The following is an 18,617-nucleotide window of genomic DNA, read 5'->3' on the forward strand; positions in this document are numbered from 1 at the left end:
ATAAAAGCCATTTTCACTGGAGTGAAGTGATATCTCATTGTGGTTTTGATTTGCATTTCTCTAATGATTAGAGATATTGAGCATTTTTTCATATGTTTGTTGACCATTAGTCTACCTTCTTTTGAAAAGCTTCTTTCTGTTCATGTCCTTTGCCCACTTTTTAATGGGTTTGTTTGATCGTTTCTTGCTGATTTTCATGAGTTCTATATAGATTCAAGTTATCAGCCCTTTATTCGACGTGTGGACAGCAAATATTTTCTCCCATTCTGTAGGTTGTCTATTCATGCTAATGATTGTTTCCTTGGCTGTGCAGAAGCTTTTTAATTTGATCAGGTCCCATTTATTGATTTTTGTTGTTGCTGTGATTGCTTTTGGGGTCTTTTTCACAAATTCTTTGCCTAGGCCGATGTCTATAAGAGTTTTTCCAACAAGATGTCCTTATATTTGTTCTTGAATGATGTTTTATATGAAGACATAGTTCTAGTCAAAAATTATTCCACCGTCTTTAATCTTTAAATGTTGCCTTTGAAAAGCCCTGTTTTCAGTCTAAATGCTCTTCTTTCTTCTGCTAAGCATATGAAATGAGAGACTGATCACCTTAGCTAAATCAGAAACTGATATTTGTGAGGTTTGGTTGGAGTGTACATCTAGTTCACCACTCTTTCTAGGATATAATTCTCCAGGGTTTTCAGTTGAGATTTTGTTCTATTCCCTGAAACGTCTAACCCTGGCAGGCATGTAACTGCAACACAGAGACTGCAGAAAATCTACTCTGCTTTACGGAAGTTATCTCCTTATATTATATTTTAATCTCCTGCCCTACCCATGTTTTGAATCAGGAAAAAAATCCTTGAGGAAGAAGCCAGTTATATATTGAGGGCCCCTGAACCTCAAATTTTGTCATTACAGCTATAAAAGTTTGTTAAAATATGGCCTATTTTTCTTCCCTAGCCAAGAGAATGGTTTGTTGCCCCAGCCAAGCTTAAGATTTTGACTACTCACCCATAATCAGCTTTATGAATGACCTCTGAGACAAAGGAAACTGTGTATTTCAGTTCACTTCTCTCTGTAGGGATTTCAGCTGAGATCCTAGTGTCTCCACTGAGACTCCCCTAGTGGGAAGTCATTTTCCTCCAGCATCACTATTCGGTGGTGACATCTCCCTGTCAAAGGTGTTCTGCTAAGTTATTCAAGTAGAGCTGATGGAGGTTATGAGAAATAAACTGCTCTTTAAGTAGGTTGGATCTTATGAGAATTAAAATTAAACAGATCATGTATATGAATTGGATGGTGAGAGTGAGACAATCACTTATGACTCCAAGATTTTTTAGCTCTGAGGAAATTATGATTAAAAAATAAGATAATTGGTTAGTGGTTTGATGTGAAAAGACATTTATGAAAAACAGTTTATTGGCCAGTAATTCAATTATTTTAAAAAGGTTCCTATGTACTTATAGTTATGTATATGTAGACTTATCAACATTAGAAGTTAAACTACATACAGTGGTTAACTCCGGGATATGTATATGGATATTAGGCAAAAGTCCTTTCAATTTTTAAATATTACATTGAAGTAGTTTTGTGTGATCTTACATCTAGTTTTTATTTTGAAAGTTATAGTATGATCTTGTTTTGTATATTGTATTTTAAGCCATTTTATAATTTTAAATGTATTAATTAATTACTTTAGATTAATACACATTTTATATGACTAACCACACTTTTTTTTTCAGCTGCAGACTTTGGTACTGAGGAGTGTTTTAGAGAGCTTAATACTAAGACTGATCAATCAGGAAACTGTGGTTCAGGCCCTCAAGGATACACAAAGTGTGCAACTAAGTATGCTTTAAGAAATCTATTTAAGAACCTCTACTTCTCACCTTGTATTTGAAAATATCACCAAACAATTAAATTTATATGTAAGAAAAATATCACCTGATCCATAAAGGAAGACTATGTTTGATCAAATTATAAATGTTATAGAGAAGTCTATATTTCTTTTCCTTATACCCAAATTGTCCTTTTTATTTTCCCAGAAAGTGTTTAATTTACATATAGGGTACATTATTTCCCATCAGTAATCATATTTACTTTGCATGATATCACCTTAATTTTATAAAGGATGGCAATCCTCATAGGGATGAAATGAAAATATATGAATTTTTACTATCTAGGAAGTAAAGCACAGGGTTAAAGAACATGTTTGTACTCTACAGCCAGATATCTTGGTTTTAAATCCTACCTTCACTGTTGACCTATTTATTTGTGTGACTTCAAGCATGTACCTCAGTTTTCTCATATGTAAGATATTGAATATTAAAAATATGCATCATTGGTTTGGGGCCAGGGTGCAATATAGACACCACAGGAAAAACATTTAGAATGGTGACTGACACATAGTATGTACTGTGTGAGTGTTAACTATTAACCATTACTATTTTTATATAAATTAGGACTAGAATGTTATTGACACTCACTCTTTGCTGGTAAAATTTAATTTTGATATTATTTCAAAAGTAAAAGTAAAAACTCCATAAAAAATTTCTCATTTGCATGTAGAAATACATAGTACAAAGGACACTCATATACCCTTCACCTAGATTAACTGATTGTTTACATTTTGTCCATTTCCTTTACGCTTCTGTTCGCCTAACTCTTGTTTCCTCTTTTGATAATTATTTTTCTGAACCATTTGAGTGTAAGTTCGAGACTGTGCTTCTTTGTGTCTCAACAGATTCTTGTGTTTTTCTTGAAGACAGAGGTATTTTCTTATATAATTGTATTGTAGTCATCAAATATGTCTCATTAAAATTTCACTGGCTGTCTCAAGGCAGTGTTTACAGGTGTTTTTCCTTGTTTGAGAACAAATTCAGAGTCAGGTATTTGCATCTACTCATAATGTATTTTTTGAATTCTTTAATGTAAAACTTTTTTGTGTTTTTATTTGTGTTTCTTTTCATTAGTTTTTTTTTTTAAAAAAACAATACTACAAGTTAATTGTTTTAGAAAATTCTTCCTCACTTTGGGCTTGTTTGATATTTTTCATAATTATATTCAAGTTATGCATCAGTTTACCACTGATGTTGTACCCTCAATATTTTTTAAAGGCACATGGTATTCTTTTTCAGTATTGGAAATTTAGGTTAAATGTTTTGGTAAAGTTATTATTCTTTAATTTTCTGAACTATAAAGTTATTATTTTTCTCTTTGTGCTTAATATGTAATTTATGGGAAGTGATGTTGAGACTGTGGACATATTCTGTTTCTCTTCAAATTTTAACCAACTAGTTTTAAAATCCATTGGTGATTTTCTAACTCCATTATTGACTTTGCCTTTATTAGCTAGAAATGTATTGTAGGAAGATGTATTTCCTTCTCTATGTTTGCTTATTTACTTATCTATGTATTTATTTGTAGCAATACAAACTATTTTATTCAATAGGATAGAATATATTACTATCATTTATTTCAGTACTTTCTCAAATTGTCTCAATTTTGGCTAGTGAGAACCCCTATGAGTTAGCTACTATGTCATTTTCAAAAATATGTTTGACTGTTTAATAATTTCCAAATTTTTAGAACAAGAAAGGATGTTGTAGGCTCTTGTTATACTTCCCTTATCCCTGCTCCAGATTCAGCTATTTATCCAAGGAGACCTAGTTCCTTTTAGTAGAGGATGGTACATAGAAAATAAATATCTGGGCATTGGGTATGCTCACATCTTCTGTTTTTCATTACATCTTAACCCTCTTGGTCAACAGAGTTAAAAATTCATATCACATATGCACATACATGTATCACATTTATTTATATACCCATTCATTTAAATTTCCATATTTAAGACATGAACATATGGTGATAACTCTAATTCCAATTAAACACTATGAAGTACATCTTAAGAGTATTTATAAGTTGCTTTCCCATGTGCTCAAGCCCAGAATACACAGAAGTTTGTTTCACAATTACTAAAGCATATACTGAAAGAAATCTTCTAGCTGTTATCACTATCTTTGCCTTTAAATCATTGATCCTTTTTATATTAGATGCTTTAAAGTGCTTTTGTGCTAATTGCAACAGCTGGGTAATATTGATTGATATCTAGTGATTTATTTGCCTTTGACTCTGTAATATTTTACTTTTTATTTGCACACGTAGCATTGTTTTTATTTTATCTTGTATACTATGAATAATACATAATAGAAACTCTGTGTTCATTTCTTCTTTTCTGAAGGCTACAGAATTTTGTTATGGAAGGGATTTATATAGTAGAACTCAAACTATATACTATACCTTTCTGTGAGCAGCAGCTGAAAACAGTGTTCATTTTCTTTATACCTCCAGGAGTTGCTTTATGCACTGCCTGTATTCTTCACCACCCATGCCTAGTTCAGTAGACATCCAGGTTTTAGAATGAATTTATATGCAGATTTCGGGGCTCAGTCACTCTGAATTTCCTGTCTCCTAACTGTTGTTAGCTCCATATTCTAATTCTGTTTTATGATTATTCAAGCTAAGAAGATTGAATATGCTCTCTTGAATTAAAAAAAAGCCACATCTAGAGACTATCTCACGATGCAGTTCCCATTCTTAAAGCACAGATATACAACTCTTTCCTTTCTCGTTATATTGCAGTGTCTTCAAAGTGAGTGTATGTGTGTGTGTTTCAGATTACAGTTTTACCTTACTGCCACGCCTTCCAGCCAAAGACCACCAGGAACACCCCTGTAGTTGAACAAGTTGGGTTTATTATGTTGTGGTGAGAATGCGCATTAAGGAACACTGTGGGGCATTTCAGTTCCAGAGTGTTAGATACTTACTATATAGGATGTGTGCTTGTGTTAGGTGGTGTTTAGGAGAGTTTCAGGAGGTGGACCTCTGCTCTGAATTGAATGTTTTCAAGAATTGGAGGTCATTGTGTGATCATATACCTAAATAAATTTTATATATGAGGAAGGAAGACTAAAGTGAAGCTAAAGCTGTAATTGCTACAATAGCAAAAGTCACTCATATTAGTTGAATGAAGGGAATGCATAGTATTAGGTTATTAAGTATGAAGTGTCCAATTTCCTTAACTACTAAGTTTGACAGTTGATATCTCTGACATTTCTCTTTGACACTTGTTTTATTCTTATTGCGAAGGTACATCCTCAGTCTTTAAAATGCACATTTTGGCTTGTGATTATCTTTAAAAAATTTTTAAGAGCAATTTTTGTGAAACTATGGAAAAGTAAAAAATTCATGTTATTTCCCAATATGAGTTCCGTCATGGAGCCAATGCAGTGCAGACAGCTTGAAATATCCACAAAGTGTTTGGGAAGGATGTGGCTGATGAACAAATGCACAGTACATCAATGGTTTGAGAAGTTCATTTCTGATGGTTTTAATCTTGAAAATGAGCCATGTGGGCGACCTGAGACCAAGGTGGCTAATGACGAACTGACAGCTGCAGTGGAAGCAAATCCATCTCAACCCATGGATGAATTAGCAGCAAGGTTTGATGTTACTGTTTGAAAAATATTGGACTATTTGAAACAAATGGGCAAGGTATAGAAGCTGGAGAGATGGGCTATGCATGAATTAAACAAGCTTCAGCAGTGAAGTTGTCTCGAAGCTTGCCTTTCTTTGCTGTCGTGACATAAAGGCAAACAAAGCATTTCTACACCATATTGCTACATGTAATGAAAAATGAATTCTTTTTTACAGTTGCAAGCATTCAGCACAATGTTTGGATAAAGGTGAAGTGCTGAAACACAGTCCAAAAGTGAATATTCATAAAAAAAATATTGGTGTCTGTTTGGTGGTTCAGTGCTGGTATTATCCACTACGGCTTCATGAAACTTGGTCCATCGATTACAGCAGATGTCTATGCAACCAATTGGATGAAATGATGAGGATGCTTGCAACTAAATAGCTGACATTGGTCAACAGAGACAGGCCAATCCTCTTGGAAGACAACCCTCGTCCACATGTTTCACAAACAATGCTGCTCAAACTACAGAGGCTAGACTTGGAAACTCTCTGTCATCCACCTTATTCATCAGACCTTGCACCAACAGACTATCACTTATTCCAGGCTTTGGACCACTTCTCACAAGGAAAAATATTCAATTCTCAACAAGATATGGAAAACACCTTTTATGATTTCATCGCCACTCGCTCACCAGCTTCTTTGCTGCTGGCATAGACAAGGTGCTGTTAAGATGGCAAAACTGTGTTGATAGTTTAGGTGTACACTTTGATTAATTGTACTGCTTCTTGTTTGAGATATAATAAACTACACTTTTGGTTCGAAATCGGACATTTCATATTTAATAACCTAAAAATTTTGTGGCCTGGACAAAGTTTGTTTTCTCTCAGTGTGTCCAGACATGATTTACAGAGTGGACTTGCTTCTTTTTCTTAATCTTTCATGGTCACGGAGTGGCTTTGCCTAATGTTAATGTTCTATGAAACTGTTTATGTTCAACCAGGTGGGCACCCTTAGTGCAGGGCAGCTTTTATCAACTCCAAGGCCTTGATGATAATATATGGCCTTCACCTGAATATCAGATGCTGGTTTGTCCATTTTTCTTTCCCTCTTTTGGCCAAAGGTGGAAAAGGCCAGGCTACAGAAAATTGCTCTGAGACATTTAGACTTGCATCATTGCTGAGATTTTGCTGATTAAGCGGTTATTTAGATGACATTTTTTGTCTATGTCAATATATGTAGTTGACCTAGGGTTAGTCTTTCCTTCCCCTCTTGGTTTGTCAAATCCTCTAATCTAGCAGTGGTCATGTGGTAGCATTTTAGATTCCAGACAGGAAACATGGGCCAAATAAAAATGTTATGGTATAGTGTGTACTATAAGCAGACACTTACATTAATACATGGGATGTAACATTAAACCTTAAATGACGTACATAATGCTAATCCTACAGCATATAATTAGTAATTATTTCTGTTAATTAATGTGACTTTGACCCTTAAAATCTTAATTTTTAAGATTACCCAAAAGGTGAACAGATGTAAAATTCACGCTTAGTAAAATTTTAACAGTTGAGATAAATTTAAGTGATGTATTTAAAGGGAGATTTTTGTTCTTGTTTTTTATTGGATAAAATCAGGTAAATGTATACATTTCTAGATTCTGTCTTGTGACATATTATTCAGGAAATTGGCATTGGTAAATTCACAGATTTTATTCAAATTTCATCAGTTCTGCCTGCATTTGTCTATATGTGTGTGTGAGGACGTAGAAGCAGGTGTTGTGTGCTGAATTGCCACCTTAATAGTATTGAGTTTTCCAGTGATGAATATAGAATGTCTCTCAATGTATTTTGGTCTATAATTTTTCTCAGCCAGATTTACTTGTTTTCAGTGTTCAAGTGCCATATTTGTTTCATTAAATATATTCCTAAATATTCTATTTTGAGGCTATTATAAACAACATGACTTTCTAAATTTCATTTTTACATTGTTTGTTACTTGTCTATAACAATTATAACAAAGGCCAGGCACGGTGGCTCACGCCTGTAATCCTAGCACTCTGGGAGGCCGAGGCAGGTGGATTGCTCAAGGTCAGGAGTTCGAGACCAGCCTGACCAAGAGCCAGACCCCTCCTCTACTAAAAATAGAAAGAAATTATCTGGCCAACTAAAACATATATATAAAAAAAATTAGCCGGGCATGGTGGCGCATTCCTGTAGTCCCAGCTACTGGGGAGGCTGAGGCAGTAGGATCGGTTAAACCCAGGAGTTTGAGGTTGCTGTGAGCTAGGCAGATGCCATGGCACTCACTCTAGCCAGGGCAACAAAGTGACACTGTCTCAAAAAAAAAAAAAAAATTATAACAAAAATGCAAACACTGTTTTTGTGTTGATCTCAATCTTTTGTATTATGTGACCACACTGGACTTGTGTGTGTGTGTGTGTGTGTGTGTGTGTGTGTGTGTGTGTTTCTTAGCATTTATGTCTAGGATCATCTCACCTTCAAGTAAATTTTCAGTTTATTCTTTTGTAACTGGGATGCTTTTAATCTCTTTTTCTTGCTTGACTGAACAGTCTAGATTTCCATTAAAATGTTGCATTTGAACTGGAGAAACACGACACATGTACTCATTCCCAGTTTTATGGAAAATATTTAGTTTTTCACCATTAAGTTTATTCTTAACTGGAGGGTGTTTTTAGATGCTTTTCATCTCATACAAGTTCCCTTCTAAACTTAGTTTGTTGAGAGATTTTAGTCCTGAAAGGTGGTCTCATTTTTTCAAATGCTTTTCATTCATCTACTGACATAATTTTATGTTTTTTTTTTCTATTTATATAGTACATTACATTAATCGATTTTCAGATGTTAAACCAACCTTAGGTCATGCTTTTGGTATCCACAGTGATAATCTCTGGCTTTTAATTGGTTGTTTAGACCATTCCAATTAAAAGTGATTATTGATACATTGCACTTGTATCTACTATCTTCAGATAACAGTATATAACACAAGAATAGTCCACCTTCAAATAACACTAATACTGCTTCATGTGAAGTGCAGGTGTGTTATTCTGGAGTGTCCTAGTCCTTCTTGAATACTTTATTTAAATCTGTTTGTTTCAGAAATGATATTATAGTATTTCTCTAAATTAGAATTAATCATTTTCATTTATGGGTCAATTATAGGGATCTGAAGTGTGGAAAATTAATATGTACATATGCAAGTGAAGATACAGTCAAAGGTCAAGTGGCCACTGTAATTTATCTCACCATCGATGAAGTACACTGCGTTGCCCTGGAATATCCACATGATCATGCAGAAAGTGCAAACATGTGGGTAAGAGATGGAACTGTTTGTGGTACAAATAAAGTAAGTAGTTTTTGTCCCCACATAACTTCCTGATATTTCATGCTATGTTCTTAAATGACACCTACTTAGTACTTTCTCTCAGAATTAAGTATACATTCAATAAAGAAAAATGGAAAATAAGAACAAATTTTAAAAGAATAAAATATAATCTGTAATGAAATTTCATTGACTATTTAGCACTTTTCTCATGGAACTTATGTGTATTCGCTGAATAGAGATTCACACTGTTCACTGGCTGTATTTATATTATTATTTTTTATTTCAAAATATTAAGGGGGGACAAATACTTTTGTTACCTGGCTGGAGTCAGAGCTATAAGCGTGTCCATCACCTGAGTAGTGTTCATTGTACCCATTAGATAGGTTTTTGTCCCTTCCCTCCTCCCTCCACCCCCCTGCTTGATTGCCAGTGATTTTTACTTCCCTCTATGCCCGCGTGTCCCTTGGTTACTTCCAATTTAATAGAGAGTATATGTGGTGTTTGTTATTCAATTCTTGAGATAATTTTCTTAAGATAATGGTCTTCAATTGCTTCCAGATTTTGGCAAAGGCATTAATTCATCTTTTTTTGTGGCTGAGTAGTACTCCATGGTGTATACATACTACATTTTGTTAACCTACTCATGAATTGATGGGCATTGGGTTCATTCCAGATCTTTGAAGTTGTAAATTATGCTGCAATAAACATTTGTCTTTTCAACAAGATGACTTCTTTTCCCTTGGGTAGATTCTCAGTAAAGGGATTGCTGCATCTAATGGTAGGTCTACTTTTTAGTTCTTTGAGGACTCTCCATACTGTTTTCCATAAAGGGTGTCCTAATTTGCAGTCCCACCAACAGGATGTAAGTGTTCCTTTCCTCTAAATCCACACCAACATCTATTGTTTTTGGATTTTTTTAATAAAAGCCGTTTTAACAGGTGTAAGTTGTGGTTTTAATTTGCATTTCCCTGATGATTAGGACATTGAGCATTTTTTATATGTTTCATGGCCATTTTCTACCTTCTTTTGGAAAACTTCTGTTCATTTCTTTTGCCCACTTTTTAATGGAGTTGCTTGTTTTTTTTAATCTTGATAATTTATTTAAATTCCTTGTAGATTCTGTATATCAGCCCTTTATGAGATGTATAGTTTGTGAATATTTTCTCCAATTCTGTAGGTTGTCTGTTGGTTTGTTGATTACTTTCTTAGTTGTGCAGAAGCTTTTTAATTTCATCAAGTCTCATTTATTTTTATTGTTGCTATAATTGCCATTGGGGTCTTAGTCATAAATTCTTTGCCTAGGTTGATATCTAGAAGAGATTTTCCTATGTTTTCTTCTAGAATTTTTATGGTTTCATGCCTTACATTTAAGGCTTATAGTCGTCTTGAATTAATTTTTGTGGGTGGTGAGAGATAGGGATCTTATTTCATTCTTCTGCATGTGGCTATCCAGTTTTCCCAGGACCATATATTGAATAGGGATTCTTTTCCCCAATGTATATTGCTGTCTGCTTTGTCAAGGATCACTTTGTGTATGTAGATGGTTTTATATCCAGGATCTCTGTTATGTTCCATTTGGTCTATGTCTGCATTTTTGTGCCAATACCATGCTCCTCTGGTTACTATAGCCTTGTAGCATACTTTCAATTCTCATAAGGTGATACTTCCTGATTTGTTCTTTTTGCTTAAGATTTCTTTGGCTATTCAGGCTCTATTCTGGTTTCAAATGAAACATATAATTATTTGTTCTACATCTGTAAAGTATGATGTTGGTATTTTGATGAGGATTGCATTGAATCTGTAAATCGCTTTGGGCAATACAGACATGTCAATAAGGTTGATTTTACCAATCCATGAGCATGATGTGTTTTTCTATTTGTTGTGTCCTCTGTGATTTCTTTCCTCAGTGTTGCTCATAGTTCCCCTTATAGAGATCTTTCACGTCATTTGTAAAGTATATTCCTAGGTATTTTATTTTCTTTGTAGCTATTGCAAATGGTATTGAGCTTTTCATTTGACTCTCAGCTTGACTGTTATTTGTGTGGAGAAATGCCACTGATTTGTGTACATTATTGGTACATCCTGAGACTTTGCTGAATTTATTTATCAATTTCAGGAGTCTCTTAGTGGAGTCTTTGGAGTTTTCTAGATATAAGATCATTTCATCAGTGAAAAGAGATAGTTTAACCTCCTATTTCTCAATTTGGACACCCTTTATTTCTTTCTCTTGCCTGATTGCTCTGGCTAGGACTTCCAGGACTATGTTGAACAGAAGTGGTGACAGTGGGCACCATTGTCTTGTTCCAGTTCTGAAGGGGAATGCTTTCAACTTTTCCTCATTCTGTATAATGTTGACTTTGGGGTTGTTATATATGGTTTTTATAATTTTGAGATATATTCTTTCTATGCCTCGTTTGTTCAGGGTATTTATTGTGAAAGGGTGCTGGATTTTGTCAAATCCTTTTTCTGCATCTATTGAGATGATCATATGGTTTTTGTCTTTGCTTCTTTTTATGTGGTCAATGATATTTTTTGATTTATGTATGTTGAAACTATCCTTTCATCCCTGGGATGCAGCCCCCTTGGTCATGATGGATTCTTTTTTTGATGTGTTTATTTGGTTTACTAGTATTTTATTGAGGATTTTTGCATCCATGTTCACAAGGGATATTGTTCTGTAGTTTCTTTGTTGTTGTTGTGTCCTTTCCTGGCTTTGGTATCAAGGTGATCCTGGCTTTATAGAATGAATTATTGAGGATATTCTCCTTTTTGATGGTATGGAATAACAGATACCAACTGTTCTTGTCTTTGTAGGTCTGGTAGAATTCAGCTGTGAATCCATGTGGTCCAGGGCTTTTTTTTTTTTTTTTTTGGAAGACTTCTTATTACTGCTTATTATCAGTTTGTTCTGGAGTTCTGTTTCTTCCTGCTTGAGTCTTGGGAGGTTGTGTGTTTCCAGGAATTTGTCCATTTCCTCTACATTTTCTAGTTTGTTTAGAGATTTTTATAGTGTTTACATGATAATTTGTAATTCTTGGTATCAGTTGTAATATATCTTTTTTTCCTTTCTGATTAAACTTATTTGGGTCTTTTCTCTTCTATTCCAGGTTAATCTAGCAAGAAGTCTTTCAATTTTTGTTTATCTTTTCATAGAACCAACTTTGTGTTTCATTGATCTTTTGTATTGTTTTTTGTTTGTTCTCCATTTAGTTTAGTTCTTCTCTGACATTAGTTATTTCTTTTCTTATGCTGGCTTTAGGTTTGGTTGCTCTTCCTTTTCTAGTTCCTTGAGGTGTGTAATTAGATTGTTAATTTGTGATCTTTGTTTTTGATGTAGGCATTTAAGGCTATGAATTTTCCCCTTAGAACTGCTTTTGCTCAATCCCATAGATTTTGATAGCTTGTATCTCCTTTGTCATTCACTTCAGGAATCTTTTGATTGCCACCTTAATTTCATTATTGACCCAATAATTGTTCTGCAGTAGGTTGTCTAATGTCCATGACTTTGTGTAGATTTGAGTGTTTCTTTTGGAATTCATTTCTAGTTTTATTCCACTGTGGTCTGAGAAGATATATTATGTGATTTCTGTTTTTTTGGATTTGTTGAGACATGTTTTATGGCCTAAGATATGATCAATCCTGGAGAATGTTCCATGTGCTGATGAGAAGAATGTATATTCAGTAGTTTTTGGCTAGAAAGTTCTGTAAATGTCTTGTTAGGCCCATTTTTTCTGGAGTCCCATTTAAGTCCAGTGTTTGTTTATTTATGTTCTGCTTGGATGGTCTGTAAAACTCTGTCAATGGAGTGCTGAATTCCCCAGCAATTATGATTCTGCTGTTTATCTCTTAGCTTAGATCTAGCGGAATGCACTTTATGAGTCTGGGGGCTCCTGTGTTAGGTGCATGTATATTTAGGATTGTTATGTCTTCTTGTTGAATTGCTCCCTTTACCATTATTTAATATAATGACCATCTTCATCTTTCTTTAGAATTTTTGATTTAAAGTCAATTTTACCTGATATGAGAATGGCTACACCTGCTCTCTTTTGGTTTCCATTTGCGTGGAGTATTTTTCCATCCCTCACCTTGAGTCTGTATGACTCCCTATGCATTAGATGTGTTTCCTGCATTAGATATGTTTCCTGGATACAGCAGATACTTGGGTTGTATTTATTCATCCATTCACCCAGCCTATGTCTCCTTAGTGGGGCTTTCAGACTGTTCACATTAATTGATAGAATTGATATGTGAGATATTGTTGTGTTCATTGTGTTGGGTAGTACTTTATTACCTTATTGTTTTGTTTTCCATTTTGTGCTATTGTTTTATAAGAGCACTGAACTTTAGCTTTTGGGTGGTTTTACACTGGTGTTTGTCTATTGTGCAGATCTGTGTAAAATGCAGTTTTGAGTATTTCCTGCAAGGCAGGTCTGGTCTTGACAAATTCCCTCTGAGTTTGCTTGCCTGGAAAAGCCTTTGTTTCTCATTCATATATGAAACTTAGTTTTTCAGGATACAAAATTCTAGGAATTCTAGGATGGCAGTTGTTCTGTTTAACACGTTGACTGCCACACTAGAGAAAATATTTTCTTTGGGGCTATGGTGTTTTATTATGAAAATAGAATAAAAACTTCAAAAACAAAATGATCCTTTCAAATTTAATGAAAAATTTATTTTTATTGTTTTCTGTGCATAAGTTATACACAATTAAATTACAAATATTAATTGTAACAATAAGAACATCAATAAGTAAGATTTTCATGAACCAGTTGCAGTTACATATGCTTCATGAGACCCCAGGCTCAAAGCTAGCATCAGTTAAATACGACTCACATAGCCATTAATGTATTAAGAAGACTGAATATGGGGCTCTAATTCCTTCTGGCTTATATGGTCTCTGTTGAGAAGTCTGGTTAGCCTGATGGGCTTTCCTTTGTAATTTACTTAATGTTTTTACCTCATGGCTTGCAGGAGGGCCTCCTTCATGTTGACTTTGCCCAGTCTGATGACCGTGTGTCTTGGTGATTGCCTCTTTGAAATGAATTTCCCAGGTGCTCATTGAGATTCTTGTATCTGGATGTCTAAATCTCTAGCAAGACCAAGGAAGTTTTCCTCAATTATTCCCTCAGATATGTCTTCTAGCCCTTATGCATTTTCTTCATCACCCTCAGGGATGCCTATGATTCTTATATTTGGCCATTTTACATAATCCCATATTTCTTGTAGGCTTTGTTTGTTCCTCTTGACTTTTTGTTCTTTATTTTTAACTGATTGTGTGAATTTGAAAGAGTTGTCTTCAAGCTCTGAAATTCTTTCTTCTGCCTTGTCTAGTCTAGTGTTAAAGCTTTCCACTGTGTTTTGTATTTCCTTACATGAATTTTTTTTTTTTTTTTTTTTGAGACAGAGTCTCGCTTTGTTGCCCGGGCTAGAGTGAGTGCTATGGTGTCAGCCTAGCTCACAGCAACCTCAAACTCCTGGGCTTAAAGAATCCTACTGCCTCAGCCTCCCGAGTAGCTGGGACTACGGCATGCTGGGACTACAGGCATGTGCCACCATGCCCGGCTAATTTTTTCTATATATATATTTTTAGTTGGCCAGATAATTTCTTTCTATTTTTAGTAGAGACGGGGTCTCGCTCTTGCTCAGGCTGGTCTCGAACTCCTGACCTCAAGTGATCCACCTGCCTCGGCCTCCCAGAGTGCTAGGATTACAGGTGTGAGCCACTGCGCCCAGCCCCTTACATGAATTTTTCATTTCCAGAAGTTCCATTTGGTTTTCCTTTGTATGTCTATCTCTTTAGTACATTTTTCATTTACATCCTTAATTGTTTTTGTGGTTTTGTTGAACTAGTTTTCCATTTTCTGTTGGATTTCATTGAGGCTACTTACAATCCATATTTGGAATTCATTATCTGTCATTTCAATATTTTCATTTTGGGTGCACTCCATTGCTAGAGAGCTAGTGTGCCCCTTTGGGGGTGTCCTTTTGCTCTATTTTTCATACTTCTGGAGTTCTTGCACCAATTCCTTCTCATCTGGAGCAGCTGTTGCTTCTCATTTTGGGATTTTCTTTTGTTTAGATGGGGCTTTTTAACCCCCATTCATAAGGATGTGTCTGTAGCATATGTTGGGTAAGGACCTTTGGCTTTGCTTGTGGGTGCTTTGTTGGGGTTCTAGGTTATGGACGGATTTCTTGGTGATAGATATTATTAGTGTGGTGGTTTTCTAACTTGCTAGTTATTTGTAGGCTGTAGCAGTGGTGTGCTATGTGTGTGGTCAGATTCCCTGTCTCTTGTTGATGTGGGAAGATGGAGGTCTTTGAAATCCTTTCTTTTTCCCCAGCCCTGTGGTCTTCTTAACAGCATGAATTATACTGGGATGCCCAATTTAATCTCTGAGACAGTACGTGGTGCTTGTGAGTAAGAGCCAGCCACATTGTGTGTGATTGAGTCAATAAATGCTCTAAAGGGATGTACAACTTGACCTCCCTGCCAGTAGGTGGTGCTTGCTAGAAAGAACCAGCTATAGTTTTGTTTTGGGGACCTGTGATCTGCCCCTCTAGCCCCTCAGGGGAACCACTTTAATGCCACCAGCAGAGGCCTGGTGCCTCCAGGGATGCTCCCAGAATGGGCAGAGCCCTGGAGCTCCCAGGACACTCCTTATTCTCCACCACAACAGAGGTAGGTTTGAGATTGAGGCTGGGTTATATGAGCCTGCCTTTAGCTCCACAAAAATCTGGTAAGCTGGCTGTCTGCAGGAGTCAAGGTTCACTCCCAGGCTGCCAGGAAGGGGCTGAGGTGGCCCCACCCAGCCAGAAAGTCTGCTTGTGGGGGAGGGGGCCATCTCAGATTCACAATATGGCTGTAAGGAGCAGGTTTCACTCTTCTCTTTCCTGCCCTACTCCACGGTCTCCCTCTGGCATTTGCCAGCAGGCAGGAGCTCAAACTAGCTGAGCTCCCTCATGATGGTGCTGCAGGCTGGGAGCTTCCCTGTCCAGGATCCTGCCCTGAGCTGAGAGCTTGTCCTTCCTGTGGGGGGAGGGGTGCTCCACAGGTGCTCTGTGGCTGGGCCCCAGAGTGCACTCTATTTAAAGTTCTGCCCACTTGGGCTCCCTTTCCTCCTGAGATTAGTTTACAAATCTCCCCGCCATGCTCCAGAGCAACATAATCAAGTCCTAGGGGTACAGGATTTGGCCTGTGGGCCTGTCCCCAGGTCCCTGAAGATTGATCCCTGACTGTGCCAGGGAGAAGTGTGCTCGGCAGTGCTCAGGCAGGGGTGCTCTGATAGGTTTGATGTCCCTCTGCTTCAGGGTATGCCCTGCTCTGATGGAGCCACTGGGCGAGCAGCACCTGGGAGGGCCAGCAAGCAGGGAGCTCATAGACCAAGAACCCCTTGATCTGCTAAGTCTTTAAGAGGAAAGGTGTGAGCCCCACTCTCTGTGGAAGCCTCAGTGTGGTAGGCACACCAACAGAGGCCAAACAGCCACTTCTCAGAATCTTGGCTTAATTTTCCTTCTCAGCAACAGTGGGTGGAGGAGGGGCGGGGGAGGCAAAGATTCTGAATGCAGGAGAGCTAGCTAGCACTCTGGTTGTCTCTGCCCGTCTCTCCAGAAGGCAACCTACCCAGAATGTCTAAGCTCTGGGGTCACACAAATCCCCCATGACCAACCAGCCCCTGTGGCTCCCACAGTCTGGACTGGAGTTGGGAAATGTTTGTGTGGGAATGAGCAAGACCAAAACTGAGGGGCTGAAGCCCCCTGTGGAGGACAAAGGTGCATGGTGGGTGAGGAAGCAATACGGCATTTGCGGTGTTAGCTCGGGTCTGTGGTGACAGGAACCAACCCCAAGAAAGCTGGCAGCCTGGTGTTTTGTCCTTAAGAAGCTCCCAGTTCACTGCTGGCAGTAGCCTCTAGGCTTGTGATGGTAGAAAGGCTCTCCAACAATTTGGGAGCCTGGTGACTGCCAGAGATGTGAGGGAGGGAGAAACAAACCAGACACCTACCCTTTTTGCTGGGCTCCAAGCCTCTCAGGGGTTGATCTCAATATCTTGCTCCTTGTTGTTCTTCTCAACTTCTTCCCGTGGAATTTCTGGTAGGTTGTGGCACTTTTCCCTTGGAATTACACATGATCTATGTTTTTTTTTTTTCCTTTTTTATCTAAAACTTATCCTTCTTTCTGAGATGATTTGGCAGCTGATGTCTCTGATCAGACATCTTGAAAAAAGCCCTGTTTTGTATCCTGTATTTTATTAAATTATCTCACATTACATAGAGAGTACTTCTAATGTAATAAATTATCTTTTGATATAACTCTTTTAAAATAGGTGTGAAAATAATGTATACCCATTTACTGATGAAAAGAATAAAAAATTCACAGAGTAAAGTGAAAATCAATCCAGGTTATATTTCTGAGATATAATTACTCTTTCTATTTTAATTAACCTTCCTTGAACTGTTTATGTGTAGATTAATACATATATACACAGATGTAGAATATTTATTTAACTTTACATTTTTATAAAAACATTCCATTCTCTTATCTACATTTTCTATAAAAACATTCCATTCTCTTATCTACCTTTTCTATTGTGTCATTCAATATGGTACTTATGCATATGTATCAACATTTTTGCCTTCTAGGTTTTTCCATTATATGAAATATGTAATACTTATATACATACACATATATGCACAGGAAAGATCAAGGTCAAATTAGTCTCAGGTCCAAATATAAAGACTCTCTGGTCCAACAAGTAACAGAATATAGGAAATCAGTCATTGAAGAAAAGAGGGACAGTCAATATATAGTTGACTTGAGAGCATAAGATATTTTTGTGAATTAAGAGTAAGTTAAAAACTATGTTTTGGTTATAACCAAGTATAAATGAAAGCTACTAATTTTTTTCACAGCTTAATTGTATATCATTGTGAATGTATACATATTTAAATAATAGTCTTTTAATTTGACAATTAAGGAAACATTTGCCATACAAATTGTAGTTCTGCTACAACCTAACTTTACTAATATTCATCTAGAAAATTAGAAAGCAAGAAACATACAAACACAAAAATTGTCACCAAGTATTCTCACACAAGAACTCAATTATTTTTAAAACTTTGTAATACATTCACTTCCATGAAATTTGTTTTGAAAAATATTTACTAAATCAATGCCCAAGACTGTCTTTGATTTTAATCTCCACATTATTTCTAAATAGTTTAACATAGGCTATATGAGGTAAGAATTTTACAGGAAGCAAGAACCACCGGGAGTGGCTTATATAGTTTATGGTTTCTTTTTTTCTACAATATAAAATAATTTTGGAGGTTGTTCATCCAGAGAAGTTATGGGGCTCCACTATGTCATCAATGATCCAGACTCAGTCCAGTTTCCAGTTACAGATCTTATATCATGAGCCTCTTCTTTCTCTTCTTTCAAGATGATTGATTGGCAGTCTGGCTATGTCCACATTTCAAGTGGTTGATTGGAAAGAGCTAAGGAAACTAAGGGTGCCTGCCACCTTTATTCACCACAGTTAGTGAGCAGGTTGATCTGGCAATCACTACTGTGCCACAGTGTTCATGACAAAGGTTATACCCCATCAAGGAGATATCTACCTCAGTAGCTTTAAAACATGCTACTGTTCCTCATTAAAAAGCAATATATAATGATACTAGAGAAGTTTTTGATCCACGGTACAAAGATAGAGGGGCTAGGTAGAGATCTTGGAGAGGTGTCACCCAAGTGGTGACCACAAAAGTTTGTATTCGTATATATCATATATTTGTAAATAGTGATCTAATTAGC

The 18,617-nt window shown here is 36.4% G+C and overlaps 1 protein-coding gene across 1 annotated transcript in view; it reads left to right on the forward strand.

Moving 5' to 3' along the window:
* The window catches only part of ADAM2 (ADAM metallopeptidase domain 2), a 125,726-nt gene that overhangs the window by 90,245 nt on the left and 16,864 nt on the right, over positions 1–18,617 (forward strand). Inside the window, exons 20-21 of the mRNA XM_045535373.1 lie at positions 1,734–1,839; positions 8,650–8,833. Coding sequence (XP_045391329.1) covers positions 1,734–1,839; positions 8,650–8,833 — 290 coding nt within the window. The remainder of the gene's footprint in view (positions 1–1,733; positions 1,840–8,649; positions 8,834–18,617) is intronic.

The sequence above is a fragment of the Lemur catta genome, chromosome 22, assembly GCF_020740605.2.
Source record: "Lemur catta isolate mLemCat1 chromosome 22, mLemCat1.pri, whole genome shotgun sequence".
NCBI lineage: Eukaryota > Metazoa > Chordata > Mammalia > Primates > Lemuridae > Lemur > Lemur catta.